The following is a 19,165-nucleotide window of genomic DNA, read 5'->3' as shown; positions in this document are numbered from 1 at the left end:
TGTAAATCAATGGATGTGTAACTGATGTGATTCTGCAATCTGTGTATGGGGTGAAGGTGGGAGTTCATAACCCACTTGAATCAAAGTGTGGAATATGATATGTCAAGAAATTTGTAATGTTTTGAACAACCCACAATAAAAAATTTAAAAAAAAAAAAAAAGAGGATCACTTGAGCCCAGGAATTTATGAACCTGTTTGGGCAACATAGTGAGACAAAGGAGGGACAGAGGGAGAGCGCCTCAAAAAGAATACAATACTGGGACTAGGGCTGGGGCTATAGCTCAGTGGCAGAACACTTGACCTTGCACGTATGAGGCACTGGGTTCGATCCTCAGCACCACATAAAGATAAACAAAAGGCATGCTGTCCATCTACAACTACAAAAAAATTAAAAAATGAAAAAAAGAATACTTAGGAATAGATTTAACCAAAGATATGTAAGACTTGTACAGTGGAAATTATAAAAAAATTTTGAAAAAAATTAAGACCTATTATATACAAAATCATTATCAGTATCAAATACTATATTGAGATGGCAATATTCTCAAATTCCCAGAGTCCATGTGATCCCTACCTAAATTCCAACTTTTTTTTTTTTTTTGAAGAAATGAAAAAAAGTGACTGTAAATACACTTGGGAATATAAGTGACTCAAAATAGCTGGAATATGCATGTAATCCCAGTGACTCAGAGGCTGAGGCAGGAGGATTGCAAATTCAAAGCCAGCCTCAGCAACTTAGCAAGTCCCTAAGCAACTTAGTGAGACCCTGTCTTCAAATAAAATATAAAATGGGATGAGGATGTGGCTCAGTGGGGTTAAGCGCCCCTAGGTTCAATCCTAGGTACCAAAAAAAAAAAACCACCTCAAACAATTTTCAAAAATTACAACTTTTGAAGGTTCACACTTCACAATGATGACAGACAGACCAATGAAATAAACTCAGAGTCCAGAAAAAAACTCATACATCTATGGTTAATCAATTCTCTATAAAGGTGCTACCATCATTCATTGGACACAGACTAATAAATAGGAGCTGAGATGATGAGACACGTAAAAGATTGAATCTAAACATCACACCATGTAAGTCAATCCAGACTGGACCTAATGGAAGAACTCAAACTAAAAAACACTTTAAAGAAATCATGGGTATGAACTTTCATGGTTGAAATGCCATGAGATACCAAAGGCACAAGCAACTATTAAAAAAAAAAATGAATTTAATTTCATCAAAATTTTTGAAAACTTTTCCTGCAAAAGATCTCTATGTTAAGGGGGTGAAAAGCAAATTACAGACTTGGACAAAATATCTGCAAAAAATAGTATCTAGAATAAAAAAGAAGTCTCAAAACCCAAGAGTAAAAATATAACCAACCCAATTAGAAAACGAAAGAGTCATTTCAGCAAATAAACACATAAAGATATGTTCAATATCACTAGCCACTAGAGAAAGACAAAGATAACACAAGACATCACCACAAAGCTATCCATTCACTAGAATAAAAACAGTGACACCACCAAACAATGTATTTGTGGAAAACTGGGTGAGTCTCACTTACTGTTAATGGGAATATAAAATGGGATAGCTGCTCTACAAAACATCTGGCAATTTCTTGAAAAACTACATGTGTAACTACCTTGCACTCCTGGGCATTCATTCCAGGAAAATAAAAGACTATGTTCACACTAAAATCTAAAAATGAACGTTACGTTAGTACCAGCTTTCTTCATAACAGACAAAAAATGGAAACAACCCCAACATCCTTCAATAGGTAAGTAGTTAAGCAAAACTATGCGTTTTTCACATAGAGAAATATTACTTGGGAGTAAAAAAAAAAAGAACTACTGATATACACAACAACCTGAATCAATCTCCAGAGACTTGTACTGAGAAAAATCAATCCCAAAGATTACATTTAAAAATGTAAGTTTTGATTTCATTCATACCATTTTTTTTTTTTTTTTTGTACTTGGGATTGAACCCAGGAGCACTTTACCACTAAGCTACAACTTCTTTTTTTTTTTTTTTTTGAGACAAGGTCTCACTAAGTTTCTGAGGCTGGCCTCAAAATTATTTTAGTATTTCCAGGCAAACCAGTACCATCTACTAAAAAATGACTTAGTTATCAGTGCATATCCATGAACCAATATTGTGCACCTCTCATTCCATCTTAAAAAAAAAAAAAAGAAAGAAAGAAAAAAGGATATTTCTTTATCTTATATGGAAAATAATTATACCAAAAATTCTAAGTAAAATTTTATGTGAAGTGCCATGAGTTGATAAATACAAAAGGAAAGAAGCTGCACCTTATAAAGGAAAAAGCTTATTCTACCCCAAAGGACTGGTTTACCAGAGGTAGGGTTCCTGTTTCTTATGCCAGTGTTAATTTTACACTTAAAACTTCAAAGGAGGGCTGGGGTGCATGAATAAAATACAGATATTGTGTCCATGTATAACTAAAATATACCTTTAAAAAACTTCAAAGCTTACACCACTACATGTAGAATGTATATATGTCATAAGTGAAAAGTAGGTTCATTCCATTTTTATTATAGGTTAATAGTCCAAATAATAACTGCTGAGCAATGATTTAAGATTAAAATAATAACATTAGAAATTCAGCAATAGGGCTGGGGATGTGGCTCAAGCGGTGGCGCGCTCGCCTGGCATGCGTGCGGCCCGGGTTCAATCCTCAGCACCACATACAAACAAATGTTGTATCCGCCGAAAACTAAAAAATAAATATTAAAATTCTCTCTCTTTAAAAAAAAAAAAAAGAAAGAAAGAAATTCAGCAATAAGAACCTACTGTATTTGGCTGTTGATTCACTTTTTTATCTTCTAGATCCTTGAATTTTGATCGAAAAGAGATCATTTTCTCTTGAAGTTCTGGTGTACACAGTTCATATACATCCAACATAAGAGGAAATTTAACATCCTATATACCAACAACAAAAAAAAATTAAAGACATAAATAGATTGAAAATATAATAGGTATTTAAAAGAACAAAGTCATGTTTTCATAATTTCAATAAAGCTACAAAAAAAATCTGTAAAAATCATACAGAAGACTCTGCAGTTGAATAAGACCTCTTAGAACTTATTCTCCATTGGTTTCTAACTTTAAGGTAAAACTTTCCAAGTATGTCTTATCATGACATGCTAGCTTATGAAATTGACCACAGAAGAGGTACCAAAATTCATGACAGAAGCAGCAATTCACAATTAATTATTAGACTAGTTGCTGGGAAAATAATGGATCCCCAACACTGGAGTTAAATCACAGCTTTCTTTAAATTTGAAAACAATTTTACCTAGAAACAATTCTAATATAGTTAGTTCAATGACTTACATTAAAATATATTGACATAAACACTAGATACTTAACCTATATTTAACCTCTTATAACACTAAGGCTAAGAAGAAAATGTACTATGTTTTCAGCTCAAAAGGCTAGAATTATATACCTCTCAGAAGGAGCAGGAATTCTGTGGACTTGTGGCAGAGCCACAGTTCAACACAGTGAAATCATAAGGCTGGCTCCAGAAGCATGAGATTATCATTTAAATATTCTTTCAGCACTAGTGATTTGGCTTTCCGTTTACCTGGAGGAAAGGAACTACCTAAAATATAATGCAGTGTGCTTTACGGTCTCCTTTCTCACTCCCATCCCAAACCTACTGAATTGGTACCTAAGAAGTGAAAGAAAGATCTGATCTAAGGCAGTGTTTCTGGGGAATACAGGAGATCCATCAGAATTATCTGTGACTCTTTTGACAAATATAAGACCCCAGGTTTCACCCAAAATTTAAATTAGATGTTTGGGGCTAGAGGGAGAAGCCAGTTATTTATATAATTAAGAATAAAAAAGAGAGGGACTGAGCACCATGGCACATGCCTGTAATTCCAGCAGTTTGGGAGGCTGATGCCAGAGGATTGCAAATTTAAAGCCAGCCTCACCAACTTAGTAAGACCCTGTCTCAAAAGAAAAAGAAAAAGGGCTGGGGATATGGCTCAATGGTTGAGAGCCCCTGGGACCAAAAAAATTTAAAAAAAAAATTAAAAGGACAAAAGATAATTCCAATACACATTCTTTGTTTAGAACCACATGTCTAATGTTAATAACTCCCCTAAATATTTCAAAAAAAAAGCTCACCTATCCCTAAAGAAAAAAATAAGCCTATTATAAGTTAGGAGTTACCTTCAAAGAATTTTGTTTTATAGCAAAACTAAAGTTCAACTAACCTTAAGAACTTTGGCATTCACAGATTCCTTCTCTTTATAAAAAAATCGAACCATCTGAATAGTTAAGTAAGCAGGTAGCCGGCTGATCTTGGACTGAGGAGAAAAAAATAGAAATCCTTTATATAGATGAATACCATAGAAGTTTTTAACTCTTTGGTGGTAGAAACAAAGATTGGGTAAAACTGGAAACCTCTCCATAAAATGAAATTCAATTTCAAAAGGAAATGTACAACTTACAGATTTGATATATAAAGCATTTCTTTGCAATGTCGGAGACTGTTTGGTGATTTCTTCCTGAAGTCGCTATAAAAAAAAAAAAAGTTTTAAAATGACTTCTATCTGCAACATAGAATCACACCTTTAATTCTTTTTTAAAAAAACAGCACTAGGGGGCTGGGGTTGTGGTTCCATGGTAGAGTGCTTACTTAGCATGTGTGAGGCACTGGGTTCAATCCTCAGCACCGCATACAAATAAATAAATAAATAAAATGAAGATGTTGTGTCTGTCTACAACTAAAAACAATTTTTAAATAAAAAATAGCATGACTTAATAGACAACATAGTATGTCAATGAACTTACATCATTAGAAAAAACAATGTGATAGAAGACATTTAGATATTGTTTTTTAAGGCTTCAAATAATTTATACTGTTGAGAACTCCTAAATACAAAATGTTTCAAGTTTTTAACTTATGATCCAAATATTGCTCAGGTTCAGAGAATATTCTATTTTATATAACAAAGTCTTCTGTCATTCCTCTATTATTATCAAAAAACTCAGAAAAATTAAGAGAATGTAGGAACCCTCGTTCTTTATGCTTTATATAAAAAACCTTCCAACATCAATCGTGTATTTTTGAATATGAGAATAACACAGAAATCTCTGTTAATCTAAAGGATGTGAGGAAGTTTTAGCCACTATGCATATCTCAACTAGCACAATCACCTTTCCACTTTTGACAGCCTATGTAACTTTAGGCAAGATATTAATCCCCTCTGGGTTATCACTTGGTTAAAGGTAATAACGAAACACATTATAGTGCTGCTGTTAGAAGTACACAAGTTAGTACACACAGAAAACCTGGGAAACTTCTTGGCATATACTATATATTCAATAAGGATCAGCTATTACTTCCAATGTTATAAATTTAAAACTTAGCCTCAAAAATTTGTAGTAAAATTTAGCACTACTAAACAAAAAAAGAAATCTGAATTAAAAACAACTTATACTTGGGGCTGGAATTGTGGCTCAGTGGTAGAGCGCTCACCTAGCATGCACGGGGCCCTGGGTTTGATCCTCAGCACCACATAAAAATAAATGAATGGAATAAAGGTATTGTGTCCAACTATAACTAAAAAAATAAATAAATAAATATTTTTAAAAAACAACTTATACTTAAGCATGATATATGTATTAATTTTTTTGTTTGATTTTTAAAAATTATTAATCACTTTAATGACAAAAACCTTAAAAATTATAAAGAAAATAAATACACCTCAAGAATACATGTTTTTCAAGATAGATGATTGTCATCACACCAGCAATACTATCAAGCTAACCTATTATCACCAACCAGCCTTCCTATAGAATTTCCAAGTGTATTTTTCTATAATTTTACAAAATTATGAAGAAAATGTCATCTTGAAGAGTCCCTGTCCAAGCATTACATTCTGAACTCTCCAATTAACACTTGTATTTCATTATTTGATGCCCTGAACTTGTATGTCATGATTTAAGCAACCATGTCAATAGTGCTTTTGCCTGTGAAATGAAATCCTGAGGTTTGATTTCTGAATTTACCATTGATTCTTGTTATTCACAGTGCTCATGTTTACACTGTCACCATAAGCACTAAATTAGTAAATACCAAACCACTGTCCCTAGCAAAAACACAGTTAGGTTCCTGCAAGCCTCTGGTCACAATCTTTCCATCAATCAATCAATACATAACCTTGTTTTATGTGCAACTGTGTTTAAAGACACCTTATTTCAGATATAGTGTCAATTCAATTAACACTGAACTTATAGCCAACAGCAACATAACTCACGTGCAAATGATACTCCTCTAATATATGTATTTTCTCAAGTACATCACAGCCATCCCACATTTAAGACACAGACAGCACTTCAGCACTATGCTTAGAGATCATATTAGACATTGAAATCACCAAAAAAAAAAAAAATTATTATTAAAAAAAGGATACTTGCATATAGTATGCAAATTGAAAAATGAAGGCAGAATATTTCCTTGTTAGAAAGTGGCTGGGACTGAATGTGTCAGGCAACTGAAAATTTATGCTGTTCTACAGTGTGTCTGCAAGTCATTATTAAGCACAATGAGTATTGTCTTTGGGGTTACAAATAAATTTTAGCAAGCAGGTATTTTTACAAATACAGAATCTGTAAAGAATGAGAATTGACCTTGACTATCCTTACCAATTTAAGTCCTGTAAAAAGATACTTGACTTCCTGATTGATAAAACAGCTAAGCTGAAGTTGATTTTCCTTTCCTTTGGTAACTTCTTCTTCGTCAGATTCTGTACATTTCATGCTTTGCAAAACAAGATAAGGAATGCCAAAAGGTATTCGATTTGTTTTAATCTTAAATATACTAAATTATCCTAATGCTATTAAATAAATAATCATTCACTGATTAAATTCATAATCATTTAAAAGGTATTGGTCTCCCACTTCACTATACTTCAAATGTTCATAAGCCTACCAATGACTTTATAAGTAATGATTATATTAAATATAAACTGCAATAAAATCTCAACAAATATGTTGGTATTTACTTATGATCTTAAAATGGCCTTAATAACCCAAAAATAAACAAATCTTTTCTAAGTTTCTACCCATAAACTAGAAAATAATCCTTTCTTGAATTCATGTTTATAAACTGGATCCATCTTGTTTATATAATGTAATTAAAACACTTCATTTCATACATTAAAAATTCTCTATGAGATAATGATGGAGATTCTAGTAAAGATGTTCAAGATGCTCTTAGGGAAAAGTCCTATTATTACAGTAAATACATTTATCTAAACTTCAAGATCACTCCAATATATATATATATTTTTATGAATTTCTTATTTCCATTGTATTTTTTAAGCATGAAAACCTCTGAAGGGGGCTGGAGCTGTAGCTCAGTAGTAGAGTACTTGCCTATCATGTGTGAGGCACTGGGTTTGATCCTCAACACCACATAAAAATAAATATATATTTTTTAAAATTTATTTAAAAAGGAAAAAAAAAGAAAACCTCTGAAGAATTTTTTTCTATGCTATCCACCATACCAATCAACCAACTATGCTATTTATGTCAATTTATCTTTTTATTTTTGTAGCAAAATATATTTTCATAAGATAGTAACTATGGACTATTAATAAATTAAAATACTTCAAAGAAAATATGGAACACTTCACAAATTTGCATGTTATTCTTGTGTAGGGGCTATGCTAATTGTCTCTGTATGGTTCCAATTTTAGTTTATATGCTACCCAAGCAAACATACCAATTTACTTTTTCTTAAGTTATAGTCTATACAAATCTTGGCTCATAAGGATACGTTGTTTCAAATTCAACACCGAAGAACTGATCAATTAAACTTTTCTTTTTAGAAGGTGTCACTGCTGATGCAGATGAAGAATCTGACTGCAAAATTAAAATGAAATTAAAATTCCAGTTTTACTTTGCATAGATATTAATGTATTTTTCCTTTTACACAATCCAGTTTAGCAATACATATTTAAGATTTTTTTAAATGTAGTCCCATTCTGTAAACTCCTTCTGATTCACAAATATTACCAAAAGATTACAGATACAATACTAAAATTAAGATTACAATATAATACAATATTAACATTACAACAATATTAATAAATTAAGCTTAATAAATAATGCACTAAATTAAATATCAGATTCAATCTATCAAACTCCAACCACAGGTTGACCATCTAAAAGCATTCAAATGCATATCTACTTATTAAGATAAATTTATTTTTAATCTTTTTGGGGGATAAAATAAAAACCAACAGTGAATGATATAATGAAAGTCTATAATCACAAATGCATTAAGTACCTCTTTAACAGAATCATCATCTATGGCTTCCAATTTTTGTTGTAATACTCGCATCATTTGTATCCAACATTCATTAGCATCCTGTAATTTTAAAGAAACAACACAGTAATCCAAGCAGTGACAGTGGTTGGTCAATAAATCCTTCCAAAATAATTACTATTTCCAAAGGGGAAAAGTGATTTCTTAAAAATTTGATAAGATCTTAAAAAAAAAAAGTTCCAGAATGGTTATTCATTCAGCAAATATTTATTGAGCTCCTACTTGCTCGTACTTGTGCTACTATTATAGATATCTAAAATATATAGTGAAGAAGAAGTAGTAGTAGTAGTAGTCCCAGTGGCAATAACAGATACTCAAAATATAATTCAGGTGGAAACAAGGTCTATGAGGAAAAAAAAAAAGCAGTATGGGAGCAGAAAGTGACTGTGGGAAGGGAAGGACGTTAGAATGTTAAGACAGTCCAGGTGTGAGACCTGAGGGGGCCAGGCACACACATATCTATCTGTAAGCAAAGGGAACAAGAAAAAAAGACACTACTGGAAGAGAAAGGTTTAAAGAAGGCCAATGAAGTCATGAGGCTGGAGAGAGGTTAAGCAAGGAAAGGAGTAGTACTGATAAGCTCAGAGAGGCAGCAGGAGGCTAGTGTGATTTAGGACTATGGTAGAAAAATCATTACCGGGTACTAAACAAGGACCCAACAGGAACCTATTCTTTTTGAGTTTGTGCTGGGGACAGAACTCAGGGCCTTACCTATGCTATGCACGTGCTCTGCCACTGACCTAAATCCCCAGTCCTATTTACATTTTTATAAGGACTGGGTGCTATATGGAAAAACACCGCCAGGAGCCAAAGCACAAGCAAAGTGAGAACTGACAGGCTACTACCCAACTCTAGGCAAGAGAATATTTTGTTATGAATAAGAGCAGACTGAAGGGCTGGGGTTATAGCTCAGCGGTAGAGCACTTGCCTCGCACCTGTGAGGTACTGGGTTCGATCCGCAGCACCACATACATACATACGTAAATAAATAAATGAAATAAAGATATTGTGTCCATCTTTAAAAAAAAAAAAACCTTTATAAAAAAAGAGCAAACTGATATTTGTATTTCCAAATATATTAAGTAATAAATATGTTTCCTAAGTTTACATTTAATGAAAAAAATTTTGCCCTAATTACCTGTTGAAGATATTGTCCTTGTTCACCCTTCTCCGCAAACTGTGGGAAAGCCATGTGCAAAAACTGCAGTAGAATAATAGGTGGAATACTAGAAGAAGTTTTATCCATGGAATCAAACAAATCTCTAAGGGCTTAAAAACAAAGCAAATATTGCCTTAGAATAATAACATATTTAATACATGCTACTATAAATTCTTAATTCTTAAATTTAAAAAACCCTGCTCAACTATATTTAAGTATATCTATTCTTTCATAATTGTTGTACTACTAATAAGATACTCACTTTTGGTGAATCTTGAAGAATTCACCAGATGTTTTTATAATGCAATAACTAGCTATAAACAACTTCTGAGCCCTGCTGCTCTTTCTCCTTGCCAGCCTTTGTCTTCCCCAAACAAAGCAGGGTGTATTAACTCAATACAGAGAACACATAACCTCTGTCTAAGAATCAAACAAGCATATCATCACTGTTCTGCCATTCTGCCATTATCAGGCCATGAGATCACCACTTTCAAATTACCTTCTTTTAAACACACAGTTGGTTCCTATCTAATGAACTCTTGAATATTGAAATATGAATCCTTACATATTTCTTTACTCCATCAAACAGCTAAGAACCAAAACTACTTTGCCTTCTTCAAAACCTTTCCCCACTAATCCTCGCCTACCAGCCTTAAACCTCAGTCTTGAAATTAGCTATGCTAATTCAGAATACCTTTCCTCTGCTGACTTCATAGCTATCACACCTCACCTTTTCTTCATGTATTGCAAAATTCGGACCTATTTTATCTTGTATTGTTTTATTAACACCTAAGATGTAAAATGTCATTCATCTGTCATTATTGCAGAGGCTCAATAAATTGTTCTTGAATAAAAAAATTAAACTGGATGTTTAAAAAATATTAAATTAAAATATTAAGAAGATAGGCATGCTGGGATTACCCAGCAACTCAGGAGGCTAAGGCAGCATCGTAAGTTGAAGGCCAGCCTCAGCCACTTAGCAAACCTGTTTCAAAATAAAAAAGGCAGAGGGTACAGTTCAGTGGAAAAATGTCCCTGGGTGGTTCAATTCCCAGGACTACCAAAAAAAAAAAAGAAAGAAAGAAAGAAAGAAAAAAAACACAATACAGATTGAAAGACTAATAAGACATGACAACAAAACTTCCAAGGCCAGATGAGACTGGCACATTCAAGGTGTATGGCAGTAAATGACAACAGTAACTAAATGCAATGTGTGATACTGAAGCTGATAAAAACATTGTAATGAAAAATAGTGGGACAGTGGCAATGAATGAAGTCTGTATTTTTAAACATCGAACAGTAAAGTGCTAAACTCCCAGATTCTGAAAATGGATCGCTATTTTACAGTTATAAATAACATCCTTATTCTTAGGAAATAATTAATATTCAAGAATAAAAGACAAGATGTCTGGTACCTTATTCTAAAATGAGTCAGAAGAAAACTGCAAGCAGTACAGAGAAACGAGAAACTAAATAGATGTGACAAAAAGTAACTGGAAAATTCATATATACTTAAATTCTGTAAATTTAAATTTCAAAATAAAAATTTTAAAGGCAAAAAGCAAAAATATTTGGAAGGTAGGAAAACTTCAAGTTCAAGGCCAACCTTGGCAACTTAGCAAGACCCTAATTTTAAAAAGACAGGGGGTCAGGGAGCTCAGTGATAGTGGGGATTGAACCCAGGATGTTCTATCACACACACACACACTCACACACACACACACACACACACATACACACACACAAAGCAAAAATGTAAAAAATAGTACTTTCACCCACCAATACTATAAACCTACTATACGATGCAGGACAAGTTGCTGAAATTCTGAATTACTCTTATTTAAATACACAAAAAGAAAAAAAATCAAATGAACTAGATATAAATGATCAACTTTGTCACTGAAAACTTAAGAAATAAAACAAATATAGAAGTAAGTTCAGGTTAAAATTTAACTCGAAATAATGCAAAAAAAAAACCCTACTGTTTATAGTACTAAAAATTAATGGTTGACAACAATTAGACACCACCTTGCATGCACCCCTGGGATGGCTAAAGTAAAAAAGTCATAATACTAAATGTTCACAAGGATGTGGAAAAATCAAAACCCTACTATATCACTACAGGGCATGTAAAACGGTACAGCTCCTTTGGGGAAGAGTCTGGCAGTTTCCTCAAAAGGTTAAATATTAAGTTACTTTATGATCCAGAAATCCCACTCCTGTTTATATACCCAATATAAATGAAAACACGTATTCACACAAATATTAACACACCAACATTAGCCATATTCATAAGTCAAAAAGGAGAAACAATCCAAATGTCCACAGATGATGAATAAATGAAATGTGATATGTCCATACAATAGAAGCTTATTTAGCAATAAAAAGAATGAAGTACTGATAAATGCTACAATGCGGATTATCTTTGACAACATTATATGAACTAAAGGAAAAGATTACACTGCAATAGTCTATATATATAATTTACAGAAAATGTCCAGAATAGGCAAATCTGTAAGACTAAAAGCAGATTAGAGGTGGGAAGATGACTGCTCAGTGTTATGGAATTGCATTACAGAGGGGTTTGTTTATCTTGAAGTAATAAAAATGTTATAAAATTAACTGTGGTGACATTCAGACAATACTGTGAATATATTAGAAAATAATGAATAGTACACTTCAATGGGTGAATGTATGGTATGTGAATTATATTGCAATAAAGGTGTTGGGGGGAAAAAGCATGGCTGCAAAACCCTATCAATCTATTCCAATTATTTGAGAGAGTACTCACGTATAAAAAGATCCAAAATTATTCTCATATAAAAAAGAAACAAGGTATTTCTACCCTTTAAGAATTTCTAGGGCTGTATAGCTCAATGGTAGAGTTCATGCTCAACACACATGAAGCCCTTTGATTTTATCCCTAGCACGACCAAAAAAATAAAATTTTTTCTTTTCTATTTCTCTTCATACACATAACTTCTTTATACTAACAACCACTAAGACTTTTATAATGATCACATCAACCATGATAAAACTTATTTCTGGCTATCCCCAAAGTCATTCCCAAACATAAATGTATCTAATAGAACCTGAAATCAAAATAATAATTCAATCCAAAAAAATCCAAATATTATTTTTCAAAAAAAAAAAATCACTGGTTTATAATTTGTTTAATAAGTTTCAAGTTATTTAATGTGAAATATAAAAGCAGTCCAAATTTTAATGAAGTAGTGTACAAAATACATTTTGTAAATTGAAAAGGTAGCTGAAAAATAAGTGAAAAGTAACATTGATTGAATATTATAAGTAGTCTATTTATCATACTGACCTGCAGTAATATACTGTGCTGAAGCCATTTCCCCTGAAGCTCTCAAGGCACCTGCATACCTAGGAAAGTTATGACAGAATTAAACAATAAGATTAAACTCATCTTGAAACTCAAATGGGAAGAAATCAATTAAAAGAACTGATGACACCCTTCAACTGATTCTCAGAATATTTTTTCTCTTCTTGCCTTGCTCATTTAAGCATTATATGGTTAAAAAAATGCTTAAATCAAAAAATCATGACTACATTCAGCATTAACTTCCTGTATAACATTAAAGATGTCATTTAAGTTTCAAGTCAGTTTGATCATCAATAAAGAGTTTCTATTAAAGGAATTTTAAATTCATTTTTCAGATTTATGATGCCAGGTTAATTTACAATAGTACTATAGAATAATCATCCAAAGGAAATAAACCAATCATTATTCATATAGTATCTTATAACAAAGGATCAGAAACTATCATTCATAACAAACACTGAGGAAGGAGAGCAATCATACATTCACGGTGATGAAAACCATGCTTATGTGCTACACACCCACTATAGAGGCTAAAAGGAAAAAGATCAATAGCACCCAATGCTGACAAGAATGGACAAACAGAACTACTAATATAATCAATGATGTGAACAAATCTCAAAAACTTTTTGCTGAGTGAAACAAGTCAGACTTAAAAAAAAAAAAAAAAAAGTACAACCTGTATGATTCCATTTATTTTAATTTCCAGAATGTGCAGACTAAAATGAAATCAAAAGTTGCTAAAGGTGAGTAGAAAGGATGAGGATTCACTGAAAAAAAGCATAAGAAAACTTTCTAGGATGACTGAAATGTTCTATATTCTGATAGAAAACAGATTACAGAGCAAATGTAAAACTCAAAGAAAAAAAAAACTGGTCAAACTGAGTACTTAAGGTATGTACATTTTTCTAGATCTGTTATGTCTCAATTTTAAAAAAGCAAAACTCTGTGCTAACATAAGTAGAATGAAAGAGATCACAGAAAAAAAAAATGTTAAACTATATCCAACTGAAGTGTTTTTTATTTTCATGTTTGTTTACATCCTTTTGAAACTGCCATGACTTAAAAAAAAAGCAAAGCATTCTGCACTTAAAGGATCAAATAGGAAAAAAAAAAAAAAAAAGAACTTTAAGTAAGAATACTTCCAAATTTCAGAGAAATGAAAGCAGGATTTACAACCAAAGAGAGAATAGAGGGGGGGAGGAGGAGGAGGAAGAGGACAGGGAAGAGGAGAGGGAAGAGGAGGAGGAGAGGGAGGAGAAAAAGAACAAGAACATCAGCAACAACAACAACAAAACCCGTTGACAGTTATTTTTCCTTCGTGGTTCATAGGTATTTTTCCACTAATTTCATGTGTTTATGCTCACTGATGAGGACCTATATCAGTCTTGATTCTGATTCTTTTCTGTTAGTAGTTTTATTTAGCTTTTTTGTTTTGTTTTATTTTGTTTGTTTTAATGTGGTAGTAGGGATCAAACCCAGTGCCTCCACAAGTTCTAGGTAAGTACTCTATCACTGAGCCACAACCCCAAGCCCCTGTTTGTAGTTTTTAGGGCTATTTTTGTTTTTCAAAATTTTCTAAAAATCTAAGCGTGGGGTTTCTTTTAACTTATCCTAGTACTCATTGGAAACTTTTAGATATTGCCTGTCCTCTATCTAGCTACTTCTTTTTTTTTGGTGTGCTGGGGATTGAACCCAAGGCCGTATGCACACAACACTAGCTACTTCTTTTATTATAAATATTAACATTTCTAGAACTATATTTTTTTAATATTTATTTTTTAGTTGGACACAATATCTTTATTTTATTTATTTATTTTTATGTGGTGCTGAGGATGGAACCCAGGGCCTCGCATGTGCTAGGTGAGTGCTCTACCACTGAGCCACAGCCCCAGCCCTCTAGAACTATATTTCATGTCTAATTTTTTCTCCACATTTTCAAGAAAGATTTATATATTGTGCCTTGGAGAATGCCTCAACATTTTACTGATTTGTATGTCAGGTTTTTTTTTCCCCCACTGCTTATTTATCATGACAATAACTATTGGTATAGATGTGTAGAAATTATAACATTCTTATATTTCTAGTGAGAATGTACAATGGTACAGCTACTTAAGAAAACAGTTTGACAGTTCCTCAGAATGTTAAACAGAGTTAACATACGTCTCAGCAATACACTCTGGTATATAACCAAGAGAAATGAAAACAATTTGTCCACGCAAAAATTTATAAATATCTGTTCATAGCAACATTACTCACAACAGCCCAGAAGTAGACACAATCCAAATGCCCATCAACAGAACAAAGGGTAAACAAAATTTTATAAACATATACAATAAAATATTTTAAAAGGAATGACATGTTGACATGAATAAACATGTCAACCTTGAATAAACCTTGAAATTATTATGCTAAGTGAAAAAGAAGCTGGTTCCAAAAGCCACACAGTATATGATTCCATTTACATGTAAGAAATGCCCAGGACTGAGGCTGTTGCTCAGTGGTACAGTGCCCACCTAGTGCATGTGAGGCGCTGAGTTCAATCCTCAGTACCACATATGAATAAATTAAAAATAAAGGTATTGTGTCCACCTACAACTAAAAAAAAAAAAAAAAAAACTAAAAAGAAAGAAAGAAAGAAATGCCCAGAATGGGCAAATTCATAAGACAGAAAGTGGATTAATGGTCACCTGGCGCTAGAGGTGGGTGGAAGAATATTAAGAAGCAACTGGCAACAACTAATAAGTTTCCTTTTGGAGGGATGGATTCTAAAATTAGACTGCAGTGAGCTGCACAACCTTATAAATATAATAAAAACCACTGAACACTTGAAAAAAGAATTGGTATGATAAATGAATATCTCAATAAAGATGCTAAAAAAACAAAATACTACTACTATCCACCCAAATGTGAACCTTCCTCATCCAGAAATTTAAACCATTTCTCTTTAGTCTTACCTTTTAAGGGCATCTTTGAGTTCAGGCACAGATCGAATACATTGAACTGTAGCATTCATGTAACAAGTGTTACCAAGATTTGTCAACCCACATGGTAATTCCATCTGATTTTAAAAGAGAATTAATTCATATTTATAAAATGACATGGCATATATAAATCACTAAAGTTCACACAAACCAAGTACCATTTACCAGTGCCTAACAACTTATATTGCACCTTCAACCAACGAAGAAATTTTATTTGCATCATGCTGGCATTAATTCTGTTTTAATTCCTTTCTTGAGAATAAGAACTACCATATCAGTCCTACCTCCTTTGCAAGCTTATAAACAGACTAGGGAAACAAAATATGCATAAAAGCACTGCAAAAACACCCAAAAAACTAACAAAAAAAAAAAAAGAATGATGCGACTAAATGCTACACGTTAAAAAAAATATTGACTCATATGTATTGGCCAGTTTTACACTGATTCTGCATTTATATTCAAGATATGGGCTGGGTCATAGCTCACTGGTAGAGCACAAAAAGCAAGCAAAGCACTGGGTTTGATTCCCAGCACTGTAAATGAAAAAAAAAGAAGCTTCAGGGTAATTAGATAATTTAACATGGAGCACTTGAGAATTTAAAGACCCTAGCATTTAAAGTACTCTCTGAATCTGTTTTCTCATTAAGATAATAGTAAACAGTATTTAAACAGTGCTATCTGCCAGATATTTATTGCAGATATTAATTTACTTTATAACTTTATGTACATCCTACAACAACTCTTATCTGTAAAGTTACAGTCCTTAAAACCTCATAGTTTTGAGGCTTATAAGCATAAGCCCTAACTTATTAACTTTATTTTGAAAGTTAAATGGAAGTAAAGCCTAAATAAATTCACTTGCAAGTTAGAAAGGCAATAACAGGGCTGGGACTGTAGCTCAGTGGCAGAGAGCTTGCCTACCACATGTGAAATACTGGGTTCAAACTTTAGCGCCACATAAAAAAATAAACAAATAAAATAAAGGCATGATATCCATCTACAACTACCAAAAAAATTTTAAAAAAAGAAAGCAATAACAATCAAGGTGTAATGACTGTTTTAAAAAAAAATCTAGGGGCTGGGGTTGTGGCTCAGAGGTAGAGTGCTTGCCTAGCATGGGTGAGGCACTGGGTTCAATCCTCAGTACCACATAAAAATAAAAGATATTGTGTCCGCCTATAACTAGAAAATAAGTATTTTTTAAAAAATCTAATTGTATGATTTATTATAAGCCAATTTCAAAAATAACAACATTCTTGGGCTGGGGTTGTGGCTCAAGAGGTAGAGCGTGCACCTAGCATGCATGAGGCACCGGGTTCAATCCTCAGCACAACATAAAGTAAAAGACATTGTGTCTACCTATAACTAAAAAATAAATATTTAAAATTATAATAATAACTCTTATTTACTGCCAAAAACACATCTTGATATTAATGATTAAAATGTTTAGGTGCTACTTTCTGAAAGACATTTTAATAATTGTCTTTCCAAAAGTAGTGAAGAAATGCAAAATGTGATCATATCTTACAGCAGATGCTAACTGCTCTTCTGTCATGTCTTCTACGAAGACAGTTTTAGATGAGGGTTCCTCCGGAAGAGCATCTGCTGACCCCATCATTAGTAGAGTAATTCCCTATTTAAAAAAAATAATAATAATTTCATGAAAAGCCTAAAAGTTGATAATGTTTACATCCAGTAAAAAGAAACAAAAGAACACATATTAAATTATTCTACTGACTGATTACAGGCGTCCCAGCAATTAAAAAAAAAAAAAACAAGCATAATGGTCACATCTCACTTTTTTTGCAAAAAATTTAGCATAAAATCTGTGATTATGTAGTAAAATAGTTTATAACAAACATAAACTGCATGAAAGCAATAGCACAAAAACAAGAACAGGGAAATGGAGGTATACTGTTGTAAGGGTCTTATTACCGAAGTCATTTGTTATTTGAAGATACACACAGATACAGATACACACACACACACACACACACACACACCCTTATAGTAACAATTTGAAGATACTGTTTAAGACCGCTCAATATCAGGAATCAACAAACTTTCCCCAGTAGGGCTATATGACACATATTTGAGACTTGGTGAGTCACATAGTTGCATATTCTTGTTATTTTTCCCAATTGTTTGAAATTCAAAAAACCATTCTTAACTTTCAGAATGAAAAAAATAGGCTACAGGACATTTTTAGACTACAATTCATAATTCGATGATCCCTGCTTCACTGTGAGGAAAAGATTTCAAAGAGCTTTTGTTACGTGGATTTTATCTATCAATATTTATCACATTAAAAATTAAACCTGGGATTGGGATGTGGCTCAAGCAGTAGCGCGCTTGCCTGGCATGCATGGGGCGCTGAGTTCAATTTTCAGCACCACATAAAAATAAAATAAAGATGTTGTGTCCACTGAAAACTAAAAAATAAATATTAAAAAATTCTCTCTCTCCCTCTCTAAAAAAAAAAAAAAAATTAAACCTGAGGGCTGGGGATGTGGCTCAGTGGTAGAGTGCTCGAGTAGCATAAACGAGGCACTGGGTTCGATCCTCAGCACCACATGAATGTAAAATAAAGATATTGTATCCATCTAAAACTAAAAAATAAATATATTTTTAAAAAATTAAACCTGAGAAATTTTAATAAGTATTTATTCATTTAAATATACTCTACCCATTTAATGTTAACTTAAAGACAGGAGGCTGAGGCAGAAGGATTGCAAGTTCTAAGCCAACCTCAGAAAATTAGTGAGGCAACTCAGCAAGACCCTGTCTCTAATAAAATATAAAAAGGGGCTGGGGATGCGCCTCAGTGGTTAAGTGCCCCTAGGTTCAATCTCTGGAACAACAAAAAAAACAACAGCAGAAAAAAAAAAAATAGCAAGATGGTAATCGTAAATCCAAACATATCAATAATTACATTGAACATAAATGATCTAATACTCCAATTAAAAGGGAAAGATTCTAGATTGAATAAAAAAGCCAGACCCAACTAGATGCTATCTTTTAAAAATTAACTTTAAATATAAAGAAACAGACTAAAAGCAAGAAGGAAAATGAAAACAATGATTTAAAAAACAGTGGTCATGTAAAGAAAAGACAAAGTAAATCTCAGAACAAGAAATTTATCAGAAATAAAGAACATTTCATAATTAAATAAGATCAGTTCATGAAGACATAACAATCCTATGTTGTGTATCTAATAAGAAAATATCAAAATCTATGAAGCAAAAGGTGACAGAACTAAAAGGAGAAATGATCAAATCCACAATTATAGCTGGAGATTTGAATGCACTT

General features: G+C 32.7%; 1 protein-coding gene and 1 non-coding gene across 3 annotated transcripts in view; both read right to left on the bottom strand.

The window, feature by feature from the left end:
* Usp14 (ubiquitin specific peptidase 14) overlaps positions 1-19,165 on the bottom strand; it is a 40,270-nt gene that overhangs the window by 9,411 nt on the left and 11,694 nt on the right. The window contains exons 4-13 of one of the 2 annotated variants that reach the window (XM_015482503.2): positions 17,385-17,489; positions 15,830-15,933; positions 12,858-12,916; positions 9,506-9,636; positions 8,329-8,409; positions 7,816-7,901; positions 6,681-6,795; positions 4,481-4,546; positions 4,244-4,336; positions 2,808-2,936 (exon numbers count right to left, since the gene is read on the bottom strand). In XM_015482503.2, the coding sequence (XP_015337989.1) occupies positions 2,808-2,936; positions 4,244-4,336; positions 4,481-4,546; positions 6,681-6,795; positions 7,816-7,901; positions 8,329-8,409; positions 9,506-9,636; positions 12,858-12,916; positions 15,830-15,933; positions 17,385-17,489 (969 nt within the window). The remainder of the gene's footprint in view (positions 1-2,807; positions 2,937-4,243; positions 4,337-4,480; positions 4,547-6,680; positions 6,796-7,815; positions 7,902-8,328; positions 8,410-9,505; positions 9,637-12,857; positions 12,917-15,829; positions 15,934-17,384; positions 17,490-19,165) is intronic. The other variant, XM_048806469.1, reaches the window with a different exon arrangement.
* Positions 7,653-7,759, bottom strand: LOC125617806. The gene has a single exon (XR_007348920.1). It is a non-coding gene; the product is annotated as a U6 spliceosomal RNA (small nuclear RNA).

The sequence above is a fragment of the Marmota marmota genome, unplaced genomic scaffold (assembly GCF_001458135.2).
Source record: "Marmota marmota marmota unplaced genomic scaffold, marMar, whole genome shotgun sequence".
NCBI lineage: Eukaryota > Metazoa > Chordata > Mammalia > Rodentia > Sciuridae > Marmota > Marmota marmota.
This window is presented reverse-complemented; position numbering and strand designations above follow the sequence as displayed.